We start from the raw sequence: 26,654 nt of genomic DNA, 5'->3' as shown, positions 1-26,654 counted from the left end.
AGAGGTCAATTGTTTTGCTTTAGTGTTACGGAACCTGGATCCTTGGGCAACTGACTATTAATCTGAGGGTCCAAGATTCAGATCCCTTTTTAAGTCATGCTTGTACATACAGTTTGTTGTTTACATATTAGAATCTGTGGCCAAGCAGGAAAGAGACTGTCTGCAGGGGAAGCATGAGGCTTTCACATCATCTTTAGAAGTGACCAATATTAAGTGTAACCAGCTCAATCCAAATGTTTACCCTCTGACTTTAAAGACTAAATAAATACTATTAATACACACACTGGCCGACTATTACAGACGAGCAGCTTTAGTAAATACCTAGATATGGTTACGGTGTGATTCTGTGAATTGTCACATCAATGCCTTCTCGAAGCCTGAGTAGCTCAGTCGGTAGAGCATCAGACTTTTAATCTGAGGGTCCAGGGTTCAAGTCCCTGTTCAGGCTCTGTGGTCTCCTATGAGGACTCCACATTAATGTTTATTGTAAGTAGATATCAAGATGTTAGAACTAAATGTTAGTGACACTGCTTAAACACTGGAAGTGTGTGAGGGTCCATGGTTCAAGTACCTGTTCATGTCACTCCCCTTTGAGCAGTTGACATTGGAATTGTCTGATAATCTGAGGGGTTAGGAATCCAGTCCTTGTTCGGGCGGATAACTCCCCATTGAGGAGATCAAATTGAGAATTTCTAGTGAGTACTTACCCCAATGTTTGAACAAAATGTTCATGAGGTTGCAAATCGCACTGAAATAGTTTGTTAGAACAATTTCATACCTACACGTGTCCTGGATGTGTGATTAGAAGACAGAAACTACAGGGAAGTCCCAACATTTGGAATATGAGTAGTTTTGGTATACTAGTAAATACCTAGATATGGTTACAATGTCAGTGTAGGTAACAGTGTCAGTGTATGTAATGTCACATTTGGACTACACAAACATTTTCTGTCCACATGATGAGGCTTTCGAAGCCTGAGTAGCTCAGTCGGTAGAGCATCAGACTTTTAATCTGAGGGTCCAGGGTTCAAGTCCCTGTTCAGGCTATACAGTATATATGTCCATGTCAGGGTTCTTTCCCCAAGACTGGTCAACTGTGATGCAAGGTGGTAATTTCTGCTTAACTAACATCTTAGATTGGTAGATTGTGAATCTCTGCTTCAACTATATGTTTTATGTTCTTGACCAACACCGTTAGTGTTCAGTACGTCAAAGGTCACTGTTCGATAACTTATACGTTTTTAGTTATATCGTTGCAATGTTTGTGTCATCTCCAGCTACGACTCCAACATGGACGACAGCAGAGACAACAAAAAGAACCGTTTCTCCAACACTATGGCGTTCATGGAGGAGTATCTCAACAACGTCCTGAACGAGGAACTACCATTCCACAATGAGGAGAAAAACAAACTCACATATGAGGTCTGTCCATATTCTTTTTCTTACTTCGCATACAACTTTTATCCATCATTTAGTCTTACTATTTTCTCCTGTGACCACTACGCCACGGGGCACGTTGTGTTGCCCTGGCATGAAATGTGCTCTATGAATAATTTTTTACTTACTTTCATTTCTACTCTCTCCAGGTGGTCAGTTTGGCCAGACATTTGATCTACTTTGGATTCTACAGTTTTTTTGAACTGCTCAGACTCACCAGAACCCTGCTGGGTATTATCGACTGTCGACCCAATCCCGGACACGCTGGGCTCCTGTTCCATGATGACGGATCAGGTACTCTCTACTCCGCTAACAAATACAGGGCCTTCTGCCACGAGCTTCGTTTGGCAGACTGTTTAAAGTTTGAGGAACAAGAATCTAAATTTCTAACATTACCAAAATGACTCACATTAGATTAAGCTCAATTACCTTTAGAGAAGTGTTGAGTGACCCATTATATTGACATGTTTCAAATAAACTCATCCAATACTTAATGGCTGAATCCGATACTCTATTTAAAAAGTAGCGAAAAGTATAATACAAGGTTCATAATCAGGCGAAATTATTTAGACAGAATCATCAACCATCCATCCAAGACTTTGTTGTGTTGTACAAAGGAGGTAAATACAGAATACAGTTTTAAGTTAAAATTTGTGTCTCTGAAGGTAAGAACGTGAAGCGCTCCATACATGGGATGGGTCAGATGATGTCCACGATGGTGCTCAACAGGAAGCAGTCCATATTTGGAGGTCCAGGTGCCAGAGGGGCAGGGCTGGGGGCGGGGCTAGATGGACAGAGAGGTGGTAAAGACAGTATCGACAGGATGGACCTTACAGTGATGGACACCAAGCTGAAGATACTGGAGATATTACAGGTAAGTGTCTTTCCCGAGGACGGGCTAAACGGAGTGAAGGGGATGGGGATTGAACCAGCTACCTTCTGCTTAGTGTACAATCCTGAGAACCATAACAGCAATTAGTTAAATCAGTGTATACATTTTAGAATATATCCAAAAGTACGAAGCAGGAATGATTCAGAGTGTACTGGGAAAACTCCTTGTTCCTTTACATCCTGATTTCATTATCATTTAATCTTTACTATTTGAATGTGATTTTTTTGCTGTTGTTGTTGTGTCTGTGAATTGGAACTGAACCGAATTCTGCTCTTCACCAGTTCATCCTGAATGTTCGTCTGGACTACCGCCTCTCCTTCCTGCTGTCTGTCTTCAAGAAGGAGTTTGTGGATGTGTATCCGATGGCCGATGCTGATGCCACCACCAACATGGAGCACGCAGGTAAATACACACCACACAAACAGAGGGCCGATGGAAACGCAGTCAGACTCTTTGTTGTTATTATTTTTTTTGCTGGAACACAGAGCTTACAGATTGAATGACTCTTTTTGAATTGGTAAATGTATAAATGCATATATAATAACTGCTGCTATCTGGTTGAGAAATTACTATTTTTTTAGGTCAGTGTGGCTTAGATAATTTTCATTTAGCACATTTTTTCTTCAGTTATGTTTTATAACTTATGTAATACACTATAATACAATACTCTGCCTCATTTTGGGGCATCAGTATTAGTCTTTTTTGGCATTTTCCAAAATTGTAAGTATTATCAGGTTTCCAAAAAAGGCATTTGTGTGTGTGATCTATCTCAACACACACTCACATGGTAAAGTTCTGTGTTGTTACTTTTCTCAATGCTTGCAGACAACCCAGTCAACGTGGAAACTACAGGTAGAACCTGTAAACTCTGTCATTGTAGGGTTATGATGTCATAAATGTCGGTGCTGTTTTTTCACGTTTTATTTCGGTTTTGTCCAGCTTTTTGTCCGTGTTTTGGTTGGTTGTTGTTAATCTGCCTTTTAAAGTGAGTCATATTTTCTTCCATGTGTTCCTTAGCAAAGCCACCTGTGTGTCTATACGTAAATGGAAATGACCCTCTATAGCTTCTGTCCTGATATTGTTATTAATCTTTGTGTGTTTGTCCCTCCTCAGCCACCATCAACCTGCTGCACATTGGAGAGCAGGCGGAGGCTATGTTTGGAGTCGGGTATGTAATTCCACATTAACTTTATACCAGTATGTGTGTATTTTGTTCATTAAAACTTGCATCAGTTTATTGTATATTTAACTTTTAGGGGAGATAATATTGGATGCTGTGTGTTTACAGTAAGGGAAACAGTATCCTGGAGGTTGATGATGAAGGCGGTCGCATGTTCTTGCGAGTGCTGATCCACCTCACCATGCACGACTACCCTCCGCTGGTGTCTGGAGCCCTGCAGCTGCTCTTCAGACACTTCAGCCAGAGACAGGAAGTGCTGCACACCTTCAAACAAGTACGCACACATACATACAGAATTATAACGCTTCTCCCTGTTGAGGTGATGAATGGCTCCTGACAATAAGCCAAAGTCTAATGTCTATTGGAAGGATTGAAGAGCATTCTTGTTTTGATGATGTTCTCGAAAGATCTGACTGAAGGCCTTGTTTTATAAGTGATCTCACATCTTCACTGAATGTTATACCACATTTTAAGATTGGTCCAAAGAATTTTCATCTTTCTGTCAGACTGTTGCCAGATTGAATGATGAATGCAATCTTTATGGTTTGACATCCGTATGATCAAAAGCAAGTTATTTTGAAAAGGATGTTGACTCAAAAAGAATACAAAGATTCCTTGATTCATGTGGATGATTCCAACTCTCCACAATCCTGTGACCTTAGTTGATGTATTTCTTCACAGGTGAAGGGCTTTTTTTTGGATCCAGTCATTAAATGTGTTGATCAATGGAGTGGAAAGAATAACTGATATTAAAATGTTTGATGTTTGCTGGATTTAATTTATCCAGTTCTTTTTTCACGTTTGTTTAGATTTTTTATTATTCTGCATATTGAGTTTTGTTCTTTGCAGACCCTGGTTCAGATTGTTGTCATATTATTTGAGAAATAAAAGAAACAATTCTCAAATAATGATGTATTAGATGTTAAATGTCCGAGGACTAGCTTAATTTTGTGCAGCTTTGGTATTCAATAGCAATGGATCTAAATCCATTAACAAATCTGCTTATCAAATCAATGGAATGGAAGAAAATTAAAGAAATGTTACAGATTGATTCAATCGTCTGCAGGTCCAGTTACTGATCTCGGCTCAGGATGTGGAGAATTACAAGCTGATCAAGGCCGATCTGGATCGCCTCCGGACACTGGTGGAGAAATCTGAACTGTGGGTGGAGAAGAAGAACTCAGGAGGAGGAGAGGGGAAGAAGGACAAGAAAGACAAGAAAGAGAAAGGAGAGGTAAGGAACCTTCAATATTTATGGTCAAGGAGAAGTCTCTCTTTTCATTTGACACCCTGATGAAGGCTTGTGTAGGTAAACAAGTGAATTATTGGAGTATGTAGACATAATAATGTGTACAGTATGTTCCGGTATGTTCCAGCTGCAAATGGCACTGGTGTGCACATTTTTAAAATTGAACATTAACATTTAAGGAGCTGATGTTAACATCATGTTCTAATTATTATTTTCTAACATCTAATGGTATGATCTTCATGTCTAGATGCTGAGTGATATTCCAAGTTGCTATAAATAATTGTTTAACAAATAACTGTCTATAACGACTAACAAACTAACTCAAAGTCATTACGACCTAAAACAGCACATTTCTGGGTGGAAGATTAACATTTATTACCAATAAAAACAAACTACTCACAAACTACTAAACTGAAACTCAAAAAAAAATTCTTTAACCTATGCATCCTGGTATTTTTTTAACCTAATGCTGGTGTGGGGCTTGTTGGTGTCTGAGCTGGCTAAGGTGCAACCACAAGGTCCTGTGTCCAGATTTGTTTTGGGACTTTTGTTGCATGTCACACCTCCTCCTCTCTTTTTACTCATTCACACACTGAACCATCAGGGGCCATTTGTGGTTCCGCACTTCTCCCAAGGACACTTGGACCGGAGGAGCCGGGGATTGAACCACCGCCTTATCTGATTAGTGGACAACCGCTCTACCATTTTGTCTTATACACACTTATTCTGCATATCAAACTATTAAAACAACAACCCAAAAAGCAATAAGCCAGTTGTGTTCTATTCAAACTATAGCCTGAAAATCAGGTGTTATGTCCGTAAATTTACATTCATGCAACATGAACAGCTAGAAACATCTCAGCTCTACGTCTTTTTGGCCAATTTTTCTGTTGCCATTTTGATATCTTTGATATTGCTAGGTAGCAAGTCATATAAGGAAGACGTCATTCTACATCTCACCTACAAAGCTCTCAGTGGTTGATGGGTTTTCAAAACCAATTTGAATTGTGAATGTGGGCAGCAAAGTTTTCACGTTGTGCACAATAAGGTTCCTGAAGAACTAATTATAATGGAAAAGTCATTTTGGCGTTCGGGACGATTTTCACCTATAGTACGTAGCTTATTTGTCATGTCAGATTTATTCCAGTGAAAATGAAGGCCGAAAAAATGTCCGTGTCCATAATAACTGCAAGGACACTTAGACATCAATGTGCAGCCAAACATTTAGGATTGCGGAGACTATATTACACCTGCAGTCTACGCTGCTGTCTGCGTTCATCCTAGCCCAAACAAGGGGATTTGAAGAAGGATCATAACCACAGTCTTCCTACTATTGGCATATTTTCACTCACCAAAAAAATGACAGTAAAGCAAATCTTGCTTATTGCTTACACTTGTTGTATTAGATATTGTAATAAGTAATAGTTTGATTCGTGATTCAAGTGTGTATAATGTGGAACCGTGCCCAGAGAGAACTGCATATGCTGTCTTACCTCTGCATCCAGGAGCCATCAGAGGAAGCAACGCCCAAGAAGGAGAAACTGGAGAAAGGCAATGAGAACTACCGGAAAGTCAAAGAGGTGAGGACAGCCATCCTTCTGTGATTTTTTTTTTTTTGGGGGGGGGGGGGTTCCCATCTGCGCTGTGGTGTTTCTGCTGTGTGCTTCCAAGAGATCACCTGTCACCTGTGTCTTTCTGTTGATGAGGTATTTTATATGGTGCTCTTGCCGTTGTCTCTTCAGCAATGTTGGCTTTCACTGCTCAGAATAATTACATTTTATAATTTCTTTTTCCTCTATATTCACTCTGGATAACTGCAGCACAAATGTAAAAAAAAAAAAATAGATCAAGAGGTTTAAAATTTTATAAATCTTTCTTCATGCAACACTTGCATGCCCAAACTGAAAGAGTGAAGTGATCCCTTCCTAAAACATCTGCACTGTAACATGACATGAAGGACAAAATGGTGTCCTCGCTTTGGGTATAAATACGACGAATGCTTAAGCACAGCCAATCAAAACGATTGTATGCCTTTTCTTTTGCCCAAATGATTATCTATTCCAAGTATAATATTTTTCAGTTGCCACTATGTCTCCAATCTCAAGGTCCAGAAATCATGCACATGAAACCTTCTTGTCTATTGATTTCTATCTTGTCCATTTTACTACTAATACTGTGTCTTCAATCTGATATTTCCCTTTGTACACTTGAGACAGATTTATCGATTGGCCGAAAAATATCGTCCAATAAGATACCTTCACAAACATATCAATATCAGTTTTTGTTTTTCGGTTTGTGCCGATATAAAAAACTTATTCTACAGGATAAACGATGCAGAAAAGATGAGCATTAATGTTTAAATTTTACCATTACAAAATGATGTCAAAAGTTACTGTATATCAAGAAGAACAACGTGATTCTACTTCCTCCTGTCGCGTAAAAATGATGCGAAAAATATCTCCGATATGGGTGCCACCATCCTCTCGGTGAGCAGAGGAAGATTGTTTTCTTTAAATCTCTCTGTCTCTTTTTATCTCCGGACCACCTCCCTCTGTCTGTCCTCCTCTCTCTCTCTCTCTCTCTCTCTCTCTCCTCTGTAGATCCTTGAACGGTTGAATAAGATGTGCAGTAGTGGAGTTTGGAAGAAGCAGCAGAGGTTGTTGAAGAACATGGGAGCTCATAAAGTCATGCTGGACCTACTGCAGGTGTCCTACGACCTGGTAAGACTGGGTAATGCCAAAATAAAAGCAAATTAAATGGAGCTCATTGGTGCCTTTGTCCGTTTACACTGTTTTGTCTCTCTACATATATTTGTTTTTTAGCCTCTTTATAATCTTCCATTCATCCATCTGCAAAAGCCACTGATCCTTTCGCGGGTTGGGAGCCTGCTGAATGTCATTGACTGATTTATCAGTTGGCCGATAAAATCCAATACGAGCCTTTCACAGACGTATCAATATCTGTGTTTTTGTTTGCACATATGCATCCGTTTTATAGTTAGAAATTTTTTTAAAAATTGAACAACAACAGATTCCTTCTCAACCCCTCATGTCTGTCTCTGTCTGCAGAATGATATGAAGATGCAGGAGATCATCAGGTACACTCACCTGTTCCTGCAGAAGTTCTGTATGGGGAACCAGGAGAACCAGACTCTTTTGCACAAGAACCTCAACCTGTTCCTCAACCCTGGGGTACAAAGCTTTTTTATAACTGATCAAGTTAATCAGCTGATGTGCTCAGCAGACTCTCTGATGTAGTGTGTGAATATCAAAGTCACTTAAAGAAACTTTTTACAGTTGTATTATTCTGGTCAGAACTTTTTGTGACATTTCTCAAATTAAATCACAAACACACTGATTCACTGAGTGATGGTGAAACCAGTTTTCTCCGCCTGTGCAGCTGCTGGAGGCCGAAACGGTGCAGCACATCTTCAGTAACAACTACCAGCTGTGCAGCGAGATCTCTGAGAGCGTCCTGCAGCACTTCATCCACTGCCTGGCCACGCACGGCCGCCACGTCCAGTACCTCAACTTCCTGCACACCATCATCAAGGCCGAGGGCAAGTACGTGAAGAAGTGTCAGGACATGATCATGACCGAGGTGAGGATGAGACGTGTCCCCCTGACAAAAATGTTCATGGTGTGTTCTTGAGGTGATGTTCTGCAGTAATGTTCTCTCTCGCCACAGTTAACCAACGCCGGCGAGGACGTTGTCGTCTTCTACAATGACAAAGCCTCCTTCAACGTCATGCTGGAGCTGATGGCTGAGAGCAGGGAGGGGGTCGGTGATAAAAGCCCACTCAGGTAACCACAGCAACAACAGACTCTCAGTGGAAAGACAATGATAAAAGTGCACTGTAGCAAAGTCGTGCTCCGGCTCCGACAAAACTCCGACACCGCAGTTTTACTGGAATCGTCAGAGGTCGTAGACACACAGAACCTGGTGCAGTTTGTCTGGTGGTGGTCCAGACGTAGACAACATGTCCTCCTCCCTGCAGGTATCACATCTCTCTGGTGGAGCTGTTAGCGGCCTGCGCCGAGGGGAAGAACGTCTACACCGAGATCAAATGTACGTCACTGCTGCCGCTGGAGGACGTGGTCAGAGTGGTGACACACGAGGACTGCATCACAGAGGTGTGTGTGTGTGTGTGTGTGTGTGCACCTGCAGAATAAATCATCAACACATGGACGGATAAACTTTATGAGAATATTACTTGAGGGGTATCTCCAGGTGGTTAAGTTTTGGAGCTTATCGGTCACAAAGCTCCACAATTAATAGAGAGACAAACTAAAATTTATATTGATCGGAAAATAATTGCCGTCGTTTGATGTCATATGATCTGTGATGTCATGAAGGAGTAAGAAAATATTATCACGCATTGATCAACCATTTCTGCATCCTATAGGATTCTCAAGGAGACAGCTACAGCTTATATAGATTGAAACATAATTTTAAATCATATGATCCAATAAAGTGGGTCAATAGACATATTGTTAAAGTTTGTCTGTCTCACTGTCTCTCTGTATTTGTGTCTCCAGGTGAAAGTCGCCTATGTGAACTTTGTGAATCACTGCTACGTGGACACGGAGGTGGAGATGAAAGAAATCTACACGTCCAACCACATCTGGAAACTGTTTGAAGACTTCACAGTGGACATGGCTCAGGTAAAAACAGCACTGACTAATTGGAATATGTTATCTATTATTTGTTTATTTCATAGTTCAACCAGCAGAACTACCCAGTGCTTAACTCAGTAAGGATTCTAAAACCAAAAATTCACATCTGCTATTTTAAATGAGTATGACAGTTACACCTGTATTCTTATGTATGGTGACTGTGACTATTTCTCGTCTGCAGGTTTGCAATAAACGAGAAAAGCGTCTTTCTGATCCCGTCCTGGAGAAATACATCATCAACGTGGTGTTCGACACGATCAACGCCTTCTTCAGCTCCCCTTTCTCTGAAAACAGCACCTCTCTGCAGGTCAGCAACCAAACTCTTTGGTAACAGTAAAGTCAAACTGATAAAACGTTGTGAAAATTTCACATGGTGATTGTAATGACCAAAACCGTCACGGTTGTCAGTATTGTCACGGTTTTGTTAAAATGTGCAAAAAATGTTTTTATAAAGTGCAGTGATACACAAACTGAAGTTTAAAACATAACATAAACATTTAAACATAATATTTACTATAAGGGAAAAAAAATAACATAGCCAACACCATATTAAATGTGCAACATAAACAGTAAAGGAAGAAGCTTTTGAAAGAACTGGAGCATTTTATTTTTTTATCTAGAGAGTGTTTGTTTTCGGAGTTTGATAGTCTTCTCTCTCGCTCTGCCAGACTCATCACACCATCGTCACTCACTTGCTTCAGTCGTCCGTCAGACTGCTGGACTGTCCCTGGCTGCAGCAGCAGCACCGAGGACAGGTGGAGACCTGCATCAAGACCCTGGCCATGACAGGTGAAACACACACACACACACACTCTGCCCACAGAGAGGAGATAGTTTCAGCTTTCAGAACATTAACTCTCTCTCTCCCTCTTTCTCTCTGTGTTGAAGCTAAGAGTCGTTCCATCTCTCTCCCTCTGGACCTGGAGTCTCAGATCGGCTCCATGTTGTCCAGTTCTGCTCTCAACTCCCTGTCCCGCTCAAACCCAAACTACAAATCCTCCTCCCGATCCTCCAGAACCATCGCACCCAGCAACCCCTGGGACTACAAGAACATCATAGAGAAACTACAGGTATGGACTCCACCACTGAGATCAATCAATCTAGCAGTGTTGATGTAGTGGATAAACTTTACTATAATTATAAATAAACCATGTGTGTGTGTGTGTTCCTCAGGACATCATCAACACTCTGGAGGAGCGTCTGAAGCCGCTGGTCAACGCTGAGCTGTCCGTGTTGGTGGACGTCCTCCATCAGCCGGAGCTGCTGTTTCTGGAGGGAACCGACGCCCGACAGCGCTGCGAGTCTGGAGGATTCATCTCTAAGTGAGTTCTCTGAGTCTGAAACCTGCTGTGGCACTAGTACGCTGACAGGGGGCTGATGGGAAAAAAATCTTTGTGTGTGTGTGTGTGTGTGTGTGTTTGTGTGTGTGCATGCAGGCTGATCCAGCACACCAAGGCTCTGATGTCTTCAGAGGAAAAGTTGTGTATCAAAGTTCTGAGGACGTTGCAGGAAATGCTGATCAGGACTCTGGACTTTGATGAAAAGGTCAGTTAAACAGCTGATGGACTGTCAGACTGAATCATTTAATTATGCATCTTTCATTTTAGTTACTCTATCAAATAGAGCTTTTCTCAATTATGAAAAACATTCAAATAAGTGCAACACAAAGCGACGGGTGGAGTGGCTCTGTTGATTCTGTGTTGTGTTGTTTCAGGGAATGTCGCTGCGAAAAGTTTTACTGCAGAACTACCTGTTTCCCAAAAAGAAGAACAACCTGAAGAACGACCTGGCCGAGCTTGGAGCTGCAGGTACACGACTTCAGACCAGCTTTTATTTCTAAACTGTCACTTTTGGTTTTTCATTTTAAATACTTAAGATTCTTTTAACAGTTGTCCTCTTGAAAAGCATCTTTTTAAAATAATATTTTGTGATTCATTTATTTAATGATGAAACTTTAAACAGTAATTAAAACTCAAATATATATTTTTTTTAAAACAAGAAGAGAGAGTAAAAACGTATGGCTGCTGTTTGATACCTGTAGACATGACTGCAGGTGGTGGAGTCAAATAAAGTATTCACATGTGTGTCAGGCGGAGAGCAGGAGCGGGACTGGGCGGCGGTGGCAGCGGTTCAGTGTCGACTGGACCGAGAAGGAGGAACGAAGCTGTTCACAGATCTGGTGATGAGCACCAAGAACGACAAGATCTTCCAGGAGAGCATCCAGGTCGCCATCTGTCTGCTGGAGGGAGGAAACACAGAGATACAGGTGAGACAAACACACACACACACACACACACACACAAAACCTCAGTAGACCTCCACCGCTGCACTGTCTCCACAATCCAAGCTTTGACCTCAGTTCGATCATTTGTTGGTGTTTAACTAAAACAACAATAATTAAAAAAAAAAAAAGTTTATTAGAGCCCAACTGATATATCGGTTGGCCAATAAAAATTGGTTGACATGAGCCTTTAACAGACATCAATATCAAAGTTTATGTTTGCCGATATTAAAATGAACAACGGAGAACAATAAACAATTCAGAAAAGATGCATATGTTAAGATTTTTAGATCTTTCCTGTGGATGAAAGGATGAAAATGTTACTGAGCAGCTGCCACGTCATCACACTTTGACCATGAACGGTGTCAGTTCACTTCATCACGTTTTTCTCCTGCAGAACTCGTTCTATAAGCTGATGATGGGCGACAACAAGTCGGAGAAGTTCTTCAAAGTTCTTCATGACCGCATGAAAGAAGCTCAGACGGACATTAAAGCTACGGTTTCCGTCAACGTTGGAGAGATGACGCACAAGGCCAACGAGAAAGAGCTGGAGCAAGGTGAGACGTTCAGTGCTCGATTCAAGAAACACACAATCTGTGTTTGAAGATCTGCTGGTGTTATTGGTTCATGTCACTGTCAGGAGTTTTTTACATACTTTAAAATCTGTGACGTTAAATACCGGATAATTAAGTTTTGATAATTTTGTTTATAGCAGTCAGAATTACAACAATGAATTAGGGAACTTTTACAATTTAAGTGTGTTGAGAAAATTGTTATTACGATATTACGATCTTTCAAGAATAATTTAAGTACCTTTAGTTTATTTATTCTTTTACAAGAAAAAGTGATTTTTTTGAGAGATCGAGTGTTTATATTGTCTAGAAATATGTATCACTTTTGTCTAGTTTCGACTTCATTCTTGAAATTTCATTATTTTTCCCAACATGGCTCTAATACTCATTACGATAATTCTCCATCATGCATTAGGTCTGGCTGCATTTGAATTTCCCAAAAGAATTAGTTTTGTTCTATTTAATTTTGAGTTCAGTAAAGTTTATGTAAAAAATAGTTTGGTTAAACTCAGTTTTTTTTTTTTTAAGGTGGGTCTTCAGCATTAGTACTTCCTGGTTCAGGAGGTCACCCCTTGTTGGTCCAGGGTCAGTCCCTTGCCCCCATTGCCTCTGCCCTGCCAGCTCAGCCTGTGGTGGAGCAGAGGGAGGTGGAGACTGAGATGGGACCAGCCGTTATCATCATGAAGCCGATTCTGAGGTTCCTACAGCTGCTCTGCGAGAACCACAACCAGGACCTGCAGGTTAGTTTTGTTCTGCAGAGGCAGGTTTGGTTAAAGACTCTGTACAGAAACAATGTTAAATTTGGAAACCTTGGATGATTTTTGTTCATAAATCTGTGATTCGATCAATTCGAATCGACAAACACTTAACTTTCCTAGGTTGAGTGAACAAACTCTGTAGAGGCAGAAAACGTCATGTGAGGCTGGAGGTGATGAATGAGGCGGAGCATTCTGTTTGCGTCTTTCCAGAATTTCCTGCGATGCCAGAACAATAAGACCAACTACAACTTGGTGTGTGAGACTCTTCAGTTCCTGGACATCATGTGTGGAAGCACCACAGGAGGTCTGGGCCTGCTGGGCCTCTACATCAACGAATCTAACGTCCACCTCATCACGCAGACCCTGGAGACGCTCACAGAATACTGCCAGGGCCCCTGCCAAGAGAACCAGGTGATCAGGAGGGAAGAGTTGACCACCGAGTTACAGAGGCAGGTCGACACAGCATTAACGTGTGTGTGTGTGTGTGTTCGTGTGTGTTGTAGACGTGTATCGTGACCCACGAGTCTAATGGAATCGACATCATCACAGCTCTGATCCTGAACGACATCAGCCCGTTGTGTCGTTACCGGATGGAGATGGTGCTGCAGCTGAAGGTGCGTTTTACTGTCACACGATCATCAACCAGTGTTGTGTTTGGTCCAGATGTTTGAATGCAGCTGATGTCTCTCTGGTTGCCAGGACAACGCCTCTAAGCTGCTGTTGGCTCTGATGGAGAGTCGCCACGACAGCGAGAACGCAGAGAGGATCCTGTTCAACCTCCGACCGCGAGAGCTGGTCAGAGCATCCTTCCTTCATTGCTTCCCTACTGTCTCTCTTTTCTTTGATCCTTCTCCATTTCTCCATCCTTTGTTTTGTTTTTCTTTATCTCAGAGGTGTGTGTGTGTTTGTGTTTGTGTGTGTGCGCGCAGGTGGAGGTGATAAAGAAGGCCTACAACCAGGACAGTGAGTGTGAAGGGGTGGAGGTCTCTCCTCGGGAGGTGGGACACAACATCTACATCCTGGCTCAACAGGTGACGAACCACAGAATTTCTGTTTAACTGCATTATTATAATTAAACTTTTACTCCCCTTGTGTTTGATACATGAAGTAAAAGTTGTTGTGATTGTTTGTTGTCAGTTGGCCAGACACAACAAAGTCCTGCAAAACCTCCTGAAATCACAGAAGAAGAGTAAAGAGGGAGAGGAAGGAATCTCCTCCATGGTAAACCTCAGAGTTACACAGTGACTGTACTGCAGTCGTTTTTGGAGTTCACTGCAGTAATAGTGGAGTAGTAGCTACTGCAGACGTTTAACAGTAATGTCTGTGTGTCTGCAGCTGAACCTGAACAACCGGCCCCTGTCCCAGATGTTAAAGTCCACAGCTCCAGCTGCTGTGGTGGACCAGGACCCTCTGGAGTACTACGAACTGCTGACCTCTCAGATAGAGGTACTGCTAATGATAATGCTAACAGCAATACTTCAACTTTACCACTGTATAGTAGGCCCCCTTCTCCGGTAGAGGTACAGTGCTGCTAATGCTAACAGCAATGCTTTAACTTTATCACTTGGTAGTACTGCTCAGATAAAGAACTGCCAATGCTCGTGGTAAACAAGGGACCGTTGACGTAAACGTGACCTCTGTGTGCAGATTGTGCGTGACGACCGCAGCATGGAGCAGATCGTGTTCCCCGTTCATCCAATCTGCGAGTTCCTGACCGAGGAGTCAAAGTTCAGAGTCTTCAACACCACCGAACAGGACGAGCAGGGGTCAAAGGTTACACACTTCTTCGAGCAATCGTCCTTCCTGCACGGAGAGATGGAGTGGCAGAAGAAGCTGAGGAGTGAGGAAACACACAAACACACACACACACAGACACACACACACACACACACACACACACACACACACGGACAAAGAGGGTCTTCTATGGTTATGAGGACACTCTGACGTGGTGTGTTCTCGAACCTGAACTGTGACATCAGATCGTAGAGAGAAGATTGTAGTAGAAGTTTGTACATGATGAAGAGACGATGGGTCACTTTTTAACTTTCTACTGAGGCTCTCAGCCACATCTCATGGCCTTCATCTGCACGTGTCATCATGTGACCTAGTCACCTGATGGCAACTGAACTGTCACCATGACAACTACGGAAATGGCTCCTGATGGAGACAGTGGGATGTGGTTGAAATTAAAATAACTCTATCAAACCGCTGCTGTAATTACTGGAAGGTAATGAACGATTTTCACATGAAGTCAGTGATGTAATGATGAGGAATCAAACTTTTCTTTTTAAATTTTTGATTAAAAAAAACTCATAAAGGTGTTTTATCTTGTATCAACTTTGTTTATACCGGTGGATTTGAAAATGATGATTGATAATTGATGTGTGTGTGTGTGTGTGTGCGTGTTAGGCATGCCAGTGTTATACTGGTTCTCCAGGAGGATGACTCTGTGGGGAACCATCTCCTTTAACCTCGCCGTCTTTATCAACCTCATCATTGCTTTCTTCTACCCCTACAACTCAGGACAAGGTACTGCTGAAAATACTACTACTACTACCGCAAATACTACTAGTAGTAGTCAGTGTCATATATATTTCATTATCATTATAAATGTATAATTTAAATGTAATTATCTAAGTCTCTCAGGCACTGTCACTGTTCATTTAATGCAACTCCACCCCCAACTCTAAGCCTGACTCCACCCACTGCATCATTTTTTTTAAATGCTAAAAAACTGGGTGAGGTTCAGGCAGGGAGTGAGGCGGGGCTGGGAGCGTCACTATTAATGACCTACCTTACCAATTTCATTGCTCAACTCTATATCAGCCAGCTCTGGTTAGGTTGTTACAATTAAAATACAATATCTTATTGTCAGTAAATTAATGAATCAAAGAAATTTTATTTTCAAGTGTGGATGTGATCATAAAACTGACATAGTCCCCTCTCCCCCTCCTCCCCCAGCTGGAGCAATAGACGACTCTGTGCTGCTGATGGCGTTCTGGATCCTGACCGGTCTCTCCGTGTTGGGCTTGTTCTCGCAGCGTTACGGCCTCCAGCCTCTGACCCTGGCTCTGATTCTCAGATCCATTTACCACTTTGGCATTGGCAACACGCTCATCGTGCTCGGGTCGCTCAACGTAAGAACCACGGGTTTTTCCCTCCCGACACAACTGTTTCTGTTGCTCTTCATAGGGAACACCCCAGAGCAACACCATGTCACTGAGCAGCAGTGCCCTCTGCAGCTACATGTGGTGATTCATTCTGTTGGGCTCGTGTGTGGTTTTCCTGTAGAGAAAAAACAAAGCCTGTAAACCTGTTGAGCGGAGCTCTGACTAAGTAGTCCCACTCACTAAGCTGAAACACAACTGAGGGGTGTATATTCCTCATGATCACAGGCCTCCTGAACACGAAGAGCTGCTGCTGTAACAAATACATATCTTCATATTCTAAAAGTTTCCTCACTGAATATTGGAGATAAATGCAGGTTTCTCACCACTTATAAATCTTTGTAACTGTTACAGTTTTATGTTCATTCGAAAAAAAACGGTGTTCATGAGTTGATTAAATACGAGTTCCAAGGAAACATTTGGTGATGTGTGCACACGTTGACGCTCTGAATCTTGAAAAGTTGTTGGATGATGGTGACGTGTCCTCGTCCTCTTGTCGCTCACCTTCCTGATCAACCTGCTGTTCTTCTGTTCCCCTCAGCTCATCAACAAGGTGGTGTTTGTTGTGAGTTTTGTGGGGAACAACGGGACGTTTATTATGGGCTACAAGGCCATGGTGATGGACGTGGAGTTCCTCTATCACCTGGCGTACGTCCTGACCTCCACCCTAGGACTGTTTGTCCACGAGCTCTTCTACAGCATCCTGGTAAAATACTGCTACTACTGCAAATAATAGTACTACTAATAGTACTTTCATCCTCACTTCCCGTTTCTGTCCAAACCAAAGTACTTAACAGTGTTTGTGTGTGTGTGTGTGTGTGTGTGTGTGTGTGTGTGTGTGTGTGTGTGTGTGTGTGCGTGCGTGCGTGTGCGTGTGCAGTTGTTTGACCTGATCTACCGCGAGGAGACACTTTTCAACGTGATAAAGAGTGTGACTCGTAACGGTCGCTCCATCCTCCTGACGGCTCTGCTCGCTCTCATCCTCGTCTACCTCTTCTCCATCGTCGGCTTCCTCTGCCTGAAGGAGGATTTCATCATGGAGGTCGACCCGCTGCCGCAGATCGCTACAGGTAACACAAACACACACCTGTAAAAACAAAAAAAAAAAATTGACGCACAAACTGACACCACACTGCCTCACAAATATCTCACAAAAAAAAAAATGTTTTAAACAGTTTAAGTGTAAGTGTGTTCACGTGTCTGACCCTTTGCTAAGTGCTGAACTCAGCTCCCCGAGTTGTTTGTGTGTTATACTGTTGTGCGTCTGTCACTGACTGTGTGTTGTGTTTTGTTGTGTTGTGCAGCTCCTCAGCAGAGTGAAGCCTCTCAAGATTTCGTCGACTCGTGTTCTACAGACGGAGTCAGCTGCACGATGGAGACGAGCGGCGTCGCCGAGGATGAAGGTGGGAGGAGGGGCCTGTTCACTGTTACACTTCGACACGGAGCAGGTTGATTTATAGTTTAAACACTTCAGTGTGAAAAGAGAACTGTGACCTCATCAGCGGGTGTGTCATATTTCTTGTGGAAAGAGACAATGATGGGATGGGACCAAACTGAAAAAAATCAAAGTACACTTAATAAACTCTTACCATAGATTTTTTTTTCATTTTAGGTAGTTCTTATCACGCTGATGTATGTTCATGTTTCTAATAAGTTTGGTTTTAATTAGTTATCTTCTCTATTAACAGTCACTGATCATCTTTATATACAGTCAGTATCTCATAATAAATGTGATCGGACTGTTTACTTTCATCGTGCGACGTCCTCTGTTAATGACGTCTCCTTGATTTGAATGGTTCTACTGGTTCTGAGCACTGAGGTTCCAAGAATCCTGAACAGAACCGGTTCAATATTGGGGCCTGTTACCACGGTTATTTGACTGTTTGTGTTACAGCGACTACTGTGATTCAACAGCTAGACTTTTTAAAAGTGGATGATCGAGTAGTGATTGCTCGTGTGTGTGTATGTGTGTGTGCTCCAGACGAGTCGAACACGGAGCGAGCGTGTGACACTCTGCTGATGTGTATCGTCACTGTGTTGAACCACGGACTGAGGAACGGAGGAGGAGTCGGAGACGTTCTCCGCAGACCGTCGAAGAACGTAAGGAAAACTGTTGAGCTGAAAACTCAGCATGTGTCTGGATCATTACCCAGTTACTAAATATTAAAATCCAAGTACTGTTTGTGACTTAGTTACTGAGTGTAACTGACAGTAAGAGTTTATTAGTAATCCAGGTTATTGCAGTGCCACTTTCTAATAACTCTGGTATAATTATTAAGTCACAGTTATAACTAATAACTGATTGATTCAGTACATTTAGTAGATTTGTTGTAGAATAAATAACCCAACATTTTATTATGAAATCAACAGTAAAATGCCATTTACACACTAATCTAATAATGAAAAATACATATAATGACATAGAAAGTGTTTTTATACTCAAAGTTATTTGCTGTTAATACTTTTGAAAGCAGGTACTTTATATTTCTACTCCCTCCACTGTCCAGTTTCAACATTTTTAAGATTCTAATTTTGAGTCTTTGAATTTGTGTGTGTGTGTGTAGGAAGCGTTGTTTCCAGCCCGCGTTGTGTACGACCTGCTGTTCTACTTCATCGTCATCATCATCGTCCTCAACCTGATCTTTGGCGTCATCATCGACACGTTCGCAGACCTGAGGGGCGATAAGCAGAAGAAAGAGGAGATTCTGAAGACGACGTGTTTCATCTGCGGTGAGTCGAATCTGAACAACCATTGAGCGGCTACAGACTTTTTGGAGACTTGGAAACACTGCTGACCCCATTTTGGTTTGTTGTAAGTTTGTCAGTGCCCAAAAGTGACGCCAAATCATCTGGATCGCCCCCTGGTGTCTGGCTGCAGTATAGGTCATAAACTCCATGTTAGCAGATGAAAAAAAATCTAATAAATGTTTCCAAAGATGGTTTCTATCATTTTAGGAAGTTCGTATCACACTGATGTACATCCAGGTGTTCATGTTTCTGATAATTTGGTTTTAATTAATTATTTGATGCAATAAAAATGGGGTGGGACGTCATGATTGACTGCTGACACTGAATCATGATTGGTCGAGTGCATTTGTGGGCGGGACCTTGATACCGTGGCTCCACACCACGATCCCTTCTGCGCCGACTCTGGTTCCAAATTACCTCAAAAGCGCAAGATGTCGGCGCCTGCATCCGATATATTTAGAATTCATCTTTGCACAACGGGAGGACTTCAGTCACTGATCATCTTTATATACAGTCCATGGTCAAGAACTATCCAGAACTTGCAGAGGTCCAGTTTGTGTTGCTGACGGACCAGTTTGGTGTTGCTGCAGGTTTGGAGAGAGATAAGTTTGACAACAAGACGGTGTCGTTTGAAGAGCACATCAAAATGGAGCACAACATCTGGAACTACCTGTACTTCATCGTTCTGGTACGCGAGAAAAACAAGACAGACTACACTGGACCCGAGAGCTACGTCGCACACATGATCAAGGTATCACACGCACACAAACAAACAAACCGCTCATTTATACACTATACGTACCAAAAAAGTACTGATGTGATCCAGAGTCACAAACGCACATGTCTTCTGTCTCAGAACAACAACCTGGACTGGTTCCCACGGATGCAGGCGATGTCTCTGGTGGTAACCGACGGCGACGGGGAGCAGAACGAGATGAGAATGTTACAGGACAAACTGTCAGCAACAATGAAAGTGGTGATAACTCTGACGACTCAGCTGACGGAGCTGAAAGAGCAGGTACTCGTGCGCATGCAACTCAACTGCTAAGTTAAAAACAGTGACATGTTGAACAGGTGTCTTAGCAGCTGTAAAGAGAAAGTGCGTGTTTACGGAGTTTGAGCTGAACCAATCTGATTTTTTTCCTGGTTCTCGCTCTGCTTCTGTTGTTGGATGTGTTTCCAGAGAGTGAACTTCCTTTATTTACTTTGTGTGTGTAGATGACGGAGCAGAGGAAGAGGAGGCAGAGAATGGGATTTGTTGACGTCCAGGCGGGAGCCAGCGCTGCACTGCCCCCTAGTGCGGGAGGAGGAAACCACCAGATGTACAAAACATAAAGACCGACTGATTATCACACATGGACGGACTGTTCACCATAAGATCCACATCTGTAAAGCGTACAGCTGGACTGATGGACTGCTGTGAAGGAGAAAATCCTTCACATGGTCATCGTAAAGAAAAACACTAGAACGCGGCTACAAAACGTGCAAAACCGATGTTTCTCACTAAAGCCACAGAGACGTTTGTTTCGCTTGCTTTCACTGTTTTCATCTACAGCGTGTACAGAATGACAACCATTACCATATGAAAACAAACGTGTTGTTGTTGTCATTAGCATCTTGGCTTAGTTAAATCAGGCATGTCAATGTAAAGCCCAGAAGGCCTGTGCATGTACAACCAAGCTATTTTCATTCAAAATCCTACATTTTTTTATCATCTAAAACCAGAAGATGAAAATCCTTTCATACTACAGACAAAATGTCTTTCACCCTTGAGTGCCATGTTATCCTGAGATCCTGTACTTAAAAACTTTCAGCGTTGTTTGTTAGCTAAGGTTTTTCGTAGCAGCTAACATTAGCAGTGGATATTCTTTGACATTTTCTGGTTGAAGTTTTTTATTAATTGACCCTGGCTCAGACTACAAGACAATTTTGGACCAATTCATTTTTTAGCCTTCCAGGGATTCAATGGATTCTGGTCCATGGTCTCAGTCTGAACCGTATTTCGAGTTATTATTAATACTTGTTGTGCCATTTCCGTGGACCTCCAAGAAGCTGCCAAAACTGAAATGACACCACTGTTAAGGCTGAACGGAGTTGAGTTATTCTAATTTAGATAAACCTGGAAGTTATTGATATTCAAGACGGATGACGGATTTCTTTTTTCACCCCTTTTTAATCAAAATAATTACCAAACATCAATTCCATTATCGACCCAAATGCTTTGGAACAAACTGTCGATTTGTGAAAATCACATTTTCTATGCAAACAAAAGACCAAATGGCTAAAAGTCTTTCTCAGTTCAGTTTCATAGAAAATAAATGCTAGAATAACTGCTTGTATGCGTATACGCTCGAGGAAATGAACTCACTTTAACAGTTTAAGAGAATATTAACAGGAAGACCACTGCAGCATTTATTTGCCGATGACAGAATTATCTATTTCAGTAACATCGTCGTTTGAATGTAAAGTAGGTTGAACCCAGATTTGTTTTGTGTATTTTATTGTATCTGGGGAAATGTGGTTTTGAATTGAAATATTATTGTTGTTATGATGGTTTTATAGATATATATATTTATGGAGAGAAAATATTGTTTTGTTTTCTAACACTGTAACTAGCTCAGTACAGACACTGGATTATAAGTGAGCTGCTTTTAGTAAAACTTCAAGTCTGTGAACAGAAAGCTACTTTTGTCCACAGAGACACAGATGGAGTGGGGCGGACGAGAACGGTGTGATGAAGACAACACATCTTCAGAAAATAAAATATTTACTATGAAAAACAAAGTGCGTGTTTTTCTCACTTGTTAATGGATGCTACAAATTGAAATGCATACACCGCCATTTAAAGTTCAAATTGCAAATGTTATATTTTAGTGGTTGTGACTACATTTACAGTTTGTTCAACAAGTACATCATGGTTCATAGAGTACAATATGTGAAATAATGTCAAACAATTGTAGGCTACAGCATAGGAGCACATGCATCAGTAAAACAAAATCAAGATATCATTTCATTTCATAGTGAACTATGATATTTTGACAGATGAACTATACTATGATATATATTTTTTTAACTTCTGCAGCGGAGGTATACGAGCCTTCTGCTGCTCTACCTAGATGCCACTGTTGTTATTGCTTCTGACTCCGACAAGCTGCTCCGTTTGCTATGAGTGAACTTAAACTCCGGCAAAAGTCCAGATGCAATTCTGCAGAGATTGTCCGGAATTCATGTCTGAAAACAGCTTAAGATGAATTCCTATCCCTTACAGTCAGCTTGTTGTGAGCGTAAACACTATCATCAATGTGTTTTCCTATAAATCAATAGTAGTTTTTTACACTTTTAGTGCACACACACAAATAAATATCAATACATTTTACTTGTAAAGTAAATATACATTATTGTATTGTTGTATGTGTTTCTGCACTTGTGTGTCAGAGTGCATGATCGTCTAAAATTAGTGTTTATTGTTCTCAGCCCACCCTGCTGTCAGTGTCTCAGTGTGTGTGTGTGTGTGTTTGTGTTTGCAGAGCTTCCAGTAGGATTTTGGAGCTTTGCTGTGGAGCCTCAGTGGAATCCAGCCCCTAGTTACTGCCTGACCAACCCAGTCACCAAGTCCTCTATGTGTGTGTGTGTGTGTGTGTGTGTGTGACCCAGATACCTAATTTTACTAGTCAAGGTCGTTTCTTGAAGGACTGTGATATTTTTATGGTCTGGCTCTTCTGATTGGATCGATACCCTCCAGCTGTTCACTGTCACAGGCTGCAGCAGCTGCTCGCTCGTTCATTCAGCTCCAGTGAATCTCTTTGTTAAAGAGCGACCCAGTAAAGGAGCTAAAATATGTTTAGATGAGACTGAATACCAATGACTAGGATTGCACAGAGGCTAATATTCAGATTCTTATCTGTTCATAAACTGATCAAAAGTTTCCCAAAACGACTAGAAAATATAAAATAACAAATAAGATGAGATGAATAAGAAATAAATAAGACGGCCGTTGCTAAATTAATGACATATTCATCACTTTTGCAAAGACCAGACTATATCACATCATATCTACTGTAAACAGCTAACCAGCCTGTTGTTTGTGTTATATACTATTTGGCCACTGGGGGGCAGCAGAATTGCACCACATGCTGACTGACACACAAACACACACTAATGTAAATGACAGACTGCAAATTAAATCTTGCAAGAGATGAAATGATTAACCGTTTGATCAAAATGAACCTGCACCTTTTTTTGGAAATCAGTTGTTATCAAAAGAATGATCGCTCTAACTATTATGTTTTTTATTTTAGATCGACTAAAACAGGATCATGCAAACCATCCACAGCCTTTACTCTACCTAAACAAAATGTCTCCCTCAAACTATAGCAACATTAAGATGGAAGAGATACATTCAAAAACCAAAGACAGACACAAGTTCAGAGAGTAAATGCCAGAAACGACCACTTAATTCATTTTACATCACAAATGTAATTTGGGATTGAGGAGTGTGGATAACTGAGTGGGTGAGTGTTTACTGTATGTACTTCTCTATCTCTCTCTCTTTCTCTCTGTGTGTGTGTGTGTGTGTGTGTGTGTGTGTGTGTGTGTGCAGCATGTCATTCTGAGTGACATCAGGGGGATTGAGAGGACTAGCTCGGGGCTCCCGTGGCGTCTCTCTGTTGTTCACCTAAAATTAGTTTATGGCGTCGCCCATTGTTCTGGGATACACTGTGTTTGTGTTTGTGCTTGTATGCCCATCTTTGTGAGGACCACAGTTTTAGACCCCGGCAGTGAGGACATTTTGGGTTTGGTCTTCCTGGTCTGACACACCCTGTCAAAGGGCCGTACGGCTACAAGGTTCAGGGTAGGTCAGGTTTAAGTAAAGGTTTGCGCGTGGGTTGGTCGTGATGGTTAAGGTTAAGGTGGGGGGCGAGGAAATGCATCATGTAGACGAGTGTCCTAGAAGTACAAACGCGTGTGTTTGTGTCTGTGTGTGTGTGTGTGTGTGTGTGTGTGTGTCTGTGTGTGGTCGGTATGACAGGTGTGTGAGTTGCAGTCCAGCTCATATGTAAGAGGGTTTACACCGTATTAAATTGGTATTAACGCTGCACAAGTGGTGTGTGTGAATGTGAGTGCGCATAAGTTGAACTTATTATTTGCATTATTATCCATTATCGAAACTATGTCCTATTAATGTTCATTTAGCTGCCACAGTTCCGGGTTTTTGAGACTGAGCAGTGGGCGAGGGGGCGTGTTGCTCTCGGCTAAAGGTGATTGGTGATAATTGAAGGCGGAAAACTATCATTTTTCCTATTTTTGCTCTGCTCGTATTACAAAGTCATACTCCAGGAATCTGGATGATTGGCCAACACAAAAGTTGTCATCGGGTGAACTGTTCCTGTCAACTGCTCTCACTCATCTTTAACAACAACTGACATGATCCGCATTTCAAATTTATGTAATTTACGACAGCGTTTCCTCAGTTCCTGTTAATATTGTTTTGTTCTGTGCGTGGGTGGGGGTGGGGGGCCTCATTTTTATATTTACCTCCACCGAGTAGGTTATGTTTTTACCCCTGTCCGTTTATTGGTTTGTTTATCTGTTAGTCAGCAGGATTTGTGAAAATGTCAAAAAGCTCACAATGTTAAAGAAAGTGATGAAATATTCCAGGATATATATGAACATGTATAGAAGGATTAGCCCCTTGATCTCATTTTTCAAGGGGGTCTGCCCCTTTGTCCCGGTCCATGTAAAAATGTATTGGAATGGCCCATGTCCCATCCATCCACCAAATTTCGTGGAATCTATTTGGTAGTTTTCGCACAATCCTGCTGATAAACAGACAAAAACAAGCGGGCAAAAAAATAACCTCCTTGGCGAAAGTGATACATGTTTATGGGTGATGACTGAGTCATTCTTTTGTGCATTCAAGTCATTATGTGCTCGCTTTCTAAAAATATGTTTCTGTTTGAGTGCTATACATGAATCATGGCTCATCTTTGTGATGTTTAATGATGAATGAGAAATCACCACAATGACAGATCACATAGTTTGGGATACAAGTATGTCCGATATAAATATCCACGGCTGTGTGTTATGGTCATAAACGTGATGACAGCTGTTGTGATGCTGTCGGAGAACCTCGCATCAGCTGAACTTCTCTTGTCCTCATGCTCACAGGTCTAACAAGTGTGGAAGTGGGGTCAGCGTTCTACATACATTAACGGGGAGCTGCGGGAGTCGGGCCCGAGGGTCCACGGACAGAGACTTATCACATGGAACCCGGCGTTTAGCGGCTGCACATTTCTGTCAACGCGAGTGTTAATCCCAAATCTACAGAGTTTATGTGTAAATACCTCTGCCAAAGTTTTCTATCAATGGATTTTTATTATTATTCGTTAATAAGCCTCACCTCATCGCTTTACAATATAATAGAAACACCTGCCAGCACCATGCAACACAGTTCAACAGGAGAACTTAACACAACACAACTTTCACAAAGGGAGGATCTGCAAAAATAAACAAGTCTGCTGGGTCAGTGGTACAGTGTCACAAAACAGCAAGTGTGTGTGTGAGAGACGCAAGTCTACGGGGTATTATTAAGAGTGTGTGAGACATTATTGGATGGAGAGACAACTGGAAGTAGAGAGGGGGATTGGAGGGATAGAGGGAGGGGTGGCAAAGAGATGAAAGGACAGAAAACAAAAAGAGATGAAGGAAGGTGTACGTAAAACGGGGGGGGGGGGGGGGCTGTAAGTTAGATCCCTGGGTCCCTTTCCAAGTCAAAGCTCTCTGGGAAATGAGCAGTTCATCCTCCACTCATTCCCTTGAGGCAGCTGACGTCTGGAGGGATGGAGGGGAGGGAGACAGCTGGTCGGGTCGGGAGGATGGACGGAGAGACGGGTGGAGGGCTTATGGAGAAATGTGTAGCGGCATCAGCAGTAAGTCTGTGAGCGCCACTTTATTTATAAAACGCCTTTGAGCGCAAAGGGCTGAGAGAAAAGACAGTGAACCGGAGGAAAGTAAAAACTCATGCTCTTCTTGTAAATCCACCGATAATCACCTGGAAGGCCGCTCAGAGCGAAAACCTCCACTGAGGCAGTTATTTTTTATAATTTCTTTTCCTAAAATGTATATTTCAACTTTTCATCCTCGGGGAACATATATCTAATGTGCATTTTCATTTTTTAGTTGGGTCCATCTGCTTACATTGAGGGGGCGGGGTTTATGCAGCCACCCGGGGGGCGATACAAATATTTTGGCTTCAGTTTTTGGGAGTTGTCATTTCGTCCATCTTTATAAACAGGTCATTGGTTTAAAACCATTCATCGTCGTTAACACTGTGTTAATGAATCGACACTGGTTTATGGCGTAGCATAGCTTTTATGTGACAACCACAATAAACCACAACGGCTTTTTTGATTTGAGCTCACATTCTTATATTTGCCAAATGAGCAACCACGATGACAGAATGATTAAAAACAACAATAACACTCATAACATGAAGCCGCAGGCTTCACCTGGACAGCCCAAAGCCCTGCGGCCCCATGTAACCTGCACAGGGATCACAGCTCACCAATATAAAGAGACCTTTTAAAGACATGCGAGTTATTAAATCTCTTAAATCTGATCCAGGATTTGAAGCCACAACAGGGACGTCCTGCAGGAGCCCGAGTCCCCTCCGAGTCTTTCTAAGTCTCACC

General features: G+C 41.9%; 1 protein-coding gene and 2 non-coding genes across 7 annotated transcripts in view; all 3 read left to right on the top strand.

Annotated features, from left to right (window-relative positions):
- The window catches only part of itpr3 (inositol 1,4,5-trisphosphate receptor, type 3), a 40,841-nt gene extending 19,094 nt beyond the window's left edge, over positions 1-21,747 (top strand). For 2 of the 5 annotated variants that reach the window (XM_035645122.2, XM_047331013.1), the window contains 41 exons: positions 1,278-1,422; positions 1,587-1,731; positions 2,103-2,311; positions 2,611-2,731; positions 3,155-3,181; positions 3,443-3,497; positions 3,618-3,783; positions 4,576-4,743; positions 6,228-6,338; positions 7,359-7,478; positions 7,827-7,949; positions 8,158-8,358; positions 8,446-8,561; positions 8,756-8,891; positions 9,297-9,422; positions 9,616-9,741; positions 10,103-10,223; positions 10,323-10,504; positions 10,608-10,756; positions 10,871-10,979; positions 11,149-11,242; positions 11,525-11,700; positions 12,113-12,272; positions 12,816-13,027; positions 13,256-13,456; positions 13,549-13,659; positions 13,745-13,840; positions 13,975-14,076; positions 14,183-14,266; positions 14,381-14,491; positions 14,693-14,885; positions 15,458-15,577; positions 16,010-16,185; positions 16,757-16,921; positions 17,096-17,285; positions 17,520-17,618; positions 18,197-18,315; positions 18,780-18,945; positions 19,554-19,714; positions 19,820-19,981; positions 20,182-21,747. In XM_035645122.2, coding sequence (XP_035501015.2) covers positions 1,278-1,422; positions 1,587-1,731; positions 2,103-2,311; positions 2,611-2,731; positions 3,155-3,181; positions 3,443-3,497; positions 3,618-3,783; positions 4,576-4,743; positions 6,228-6,338; positions 7,359-7,478; positions 7,827-7,949; positions 8,158-8,358; positions 8,446-8,561; positions 8,756-8,891; positions 9,297-9,422; positions 9,616-9,741; positions 10,103-10,223; positions 10,323-10,504; positions 10,608-10,756; positions 10,871-10,979; positions 11,149-11,242; positions 11,525-11,700; positions 12,113-12,272; positions 12,816-13,027; positions 13,256-13,456; positions 13,549-13,659; positions 13,745-13,840; positions 13,975-14,076; positions 14,183-14,266; positions 14,381-14,491; positions 14,693-14,885; positions 15,458-15,577; positions 16,010-16,185; positions 16,757-16,921; positions 17,096-17,285; positions 17,520-17,618; positions 18,197-18,315; positions 18,780-18,945; positions 19,554-19,714; positions 19,820-19,981; positions 20,182-20,298 — 5,671 coding nt within the window. In that variant the 3' untranslated portion in view covers positions 20,299-21,747. The remainder of the gene's footprint in view (positions 1-1,277; positions 1,423-1,586; positions 1,732-2,102; positions 2,312-2,610; positions 2,732-3,154; positions 3,182-3,442; positions 3,498-3,617; positions 3,784-4,575; positions 4,744-6,227; positions 6,339-7,358; positions 7,479-7,826; positions 7,950-8,157; positions 8,359-8,445; positions 8,562-8,755; positions 8,892-9,296; positions 9,423-9,615; positions 9,742-10,102; positions 10,224-10,322; positions 10,505-10,607; positions 10,757-10,870; positions 10,980-11,148; positions 11,243-11,524; positions 11,701-12,112; positions 12,273-12,815; positions 13,028-13,255; positions 13,457-13,548; positions 13,660-13,744; positions 13,841-13,974; positions 14,077-14,182; positions 14,267-14,380; positions 14,492-14,692; positions 14,886-15,457; positions 15,578-16,009; positions 16,186-16,756; positions 16,922-17,095; positions 17,286-17,519; positions 17,619-18,196; positions 18,316-18,779; positions 18,946-19,553; positions 19,715-19,819; positions 19,982-20,181) is intronic. The other 3 variants (XM_047331011.1, XM_047331012.1, XM_047331010.1) reach the window with 3 other exon arrangements.
- Positions 376-448, top strand: trnak-uuu. Its single transcript has one exon. It is a non-coding gene; the product is annotated as a tRNA-Lys (tRNA).
- On the top strand, positions 974-1,046 carry trnak-uuu. The gene has a single exon. It is a non-coding gene; the product is annotated as a tRNA-Lys (tRNA).
- Positions 21,748-26,654: the final 4,907 nt, after the last annotated feature.

This window comes from Scophthalmus maximus, chromosome 3, assembly GCF_022379125.1.
Source record: "Scophthalmus maximus strain ysfricsl-2021 chromosome 3, ASM2237912v1, whole genome shotgun sequence".
In the NCBI taxonomy this organism is placed as follows: Eukaryota; Metazoa; Chordata; class Actinopteri; order Pleuronectiformes; family Scophthalmidae; genus Scophthalmus; species Scophthalmus maximus.
Note: the sequence above shows the minus strand (reverse complement) of the source record. Positions and strands in the feature narration are given on the sequence as shown.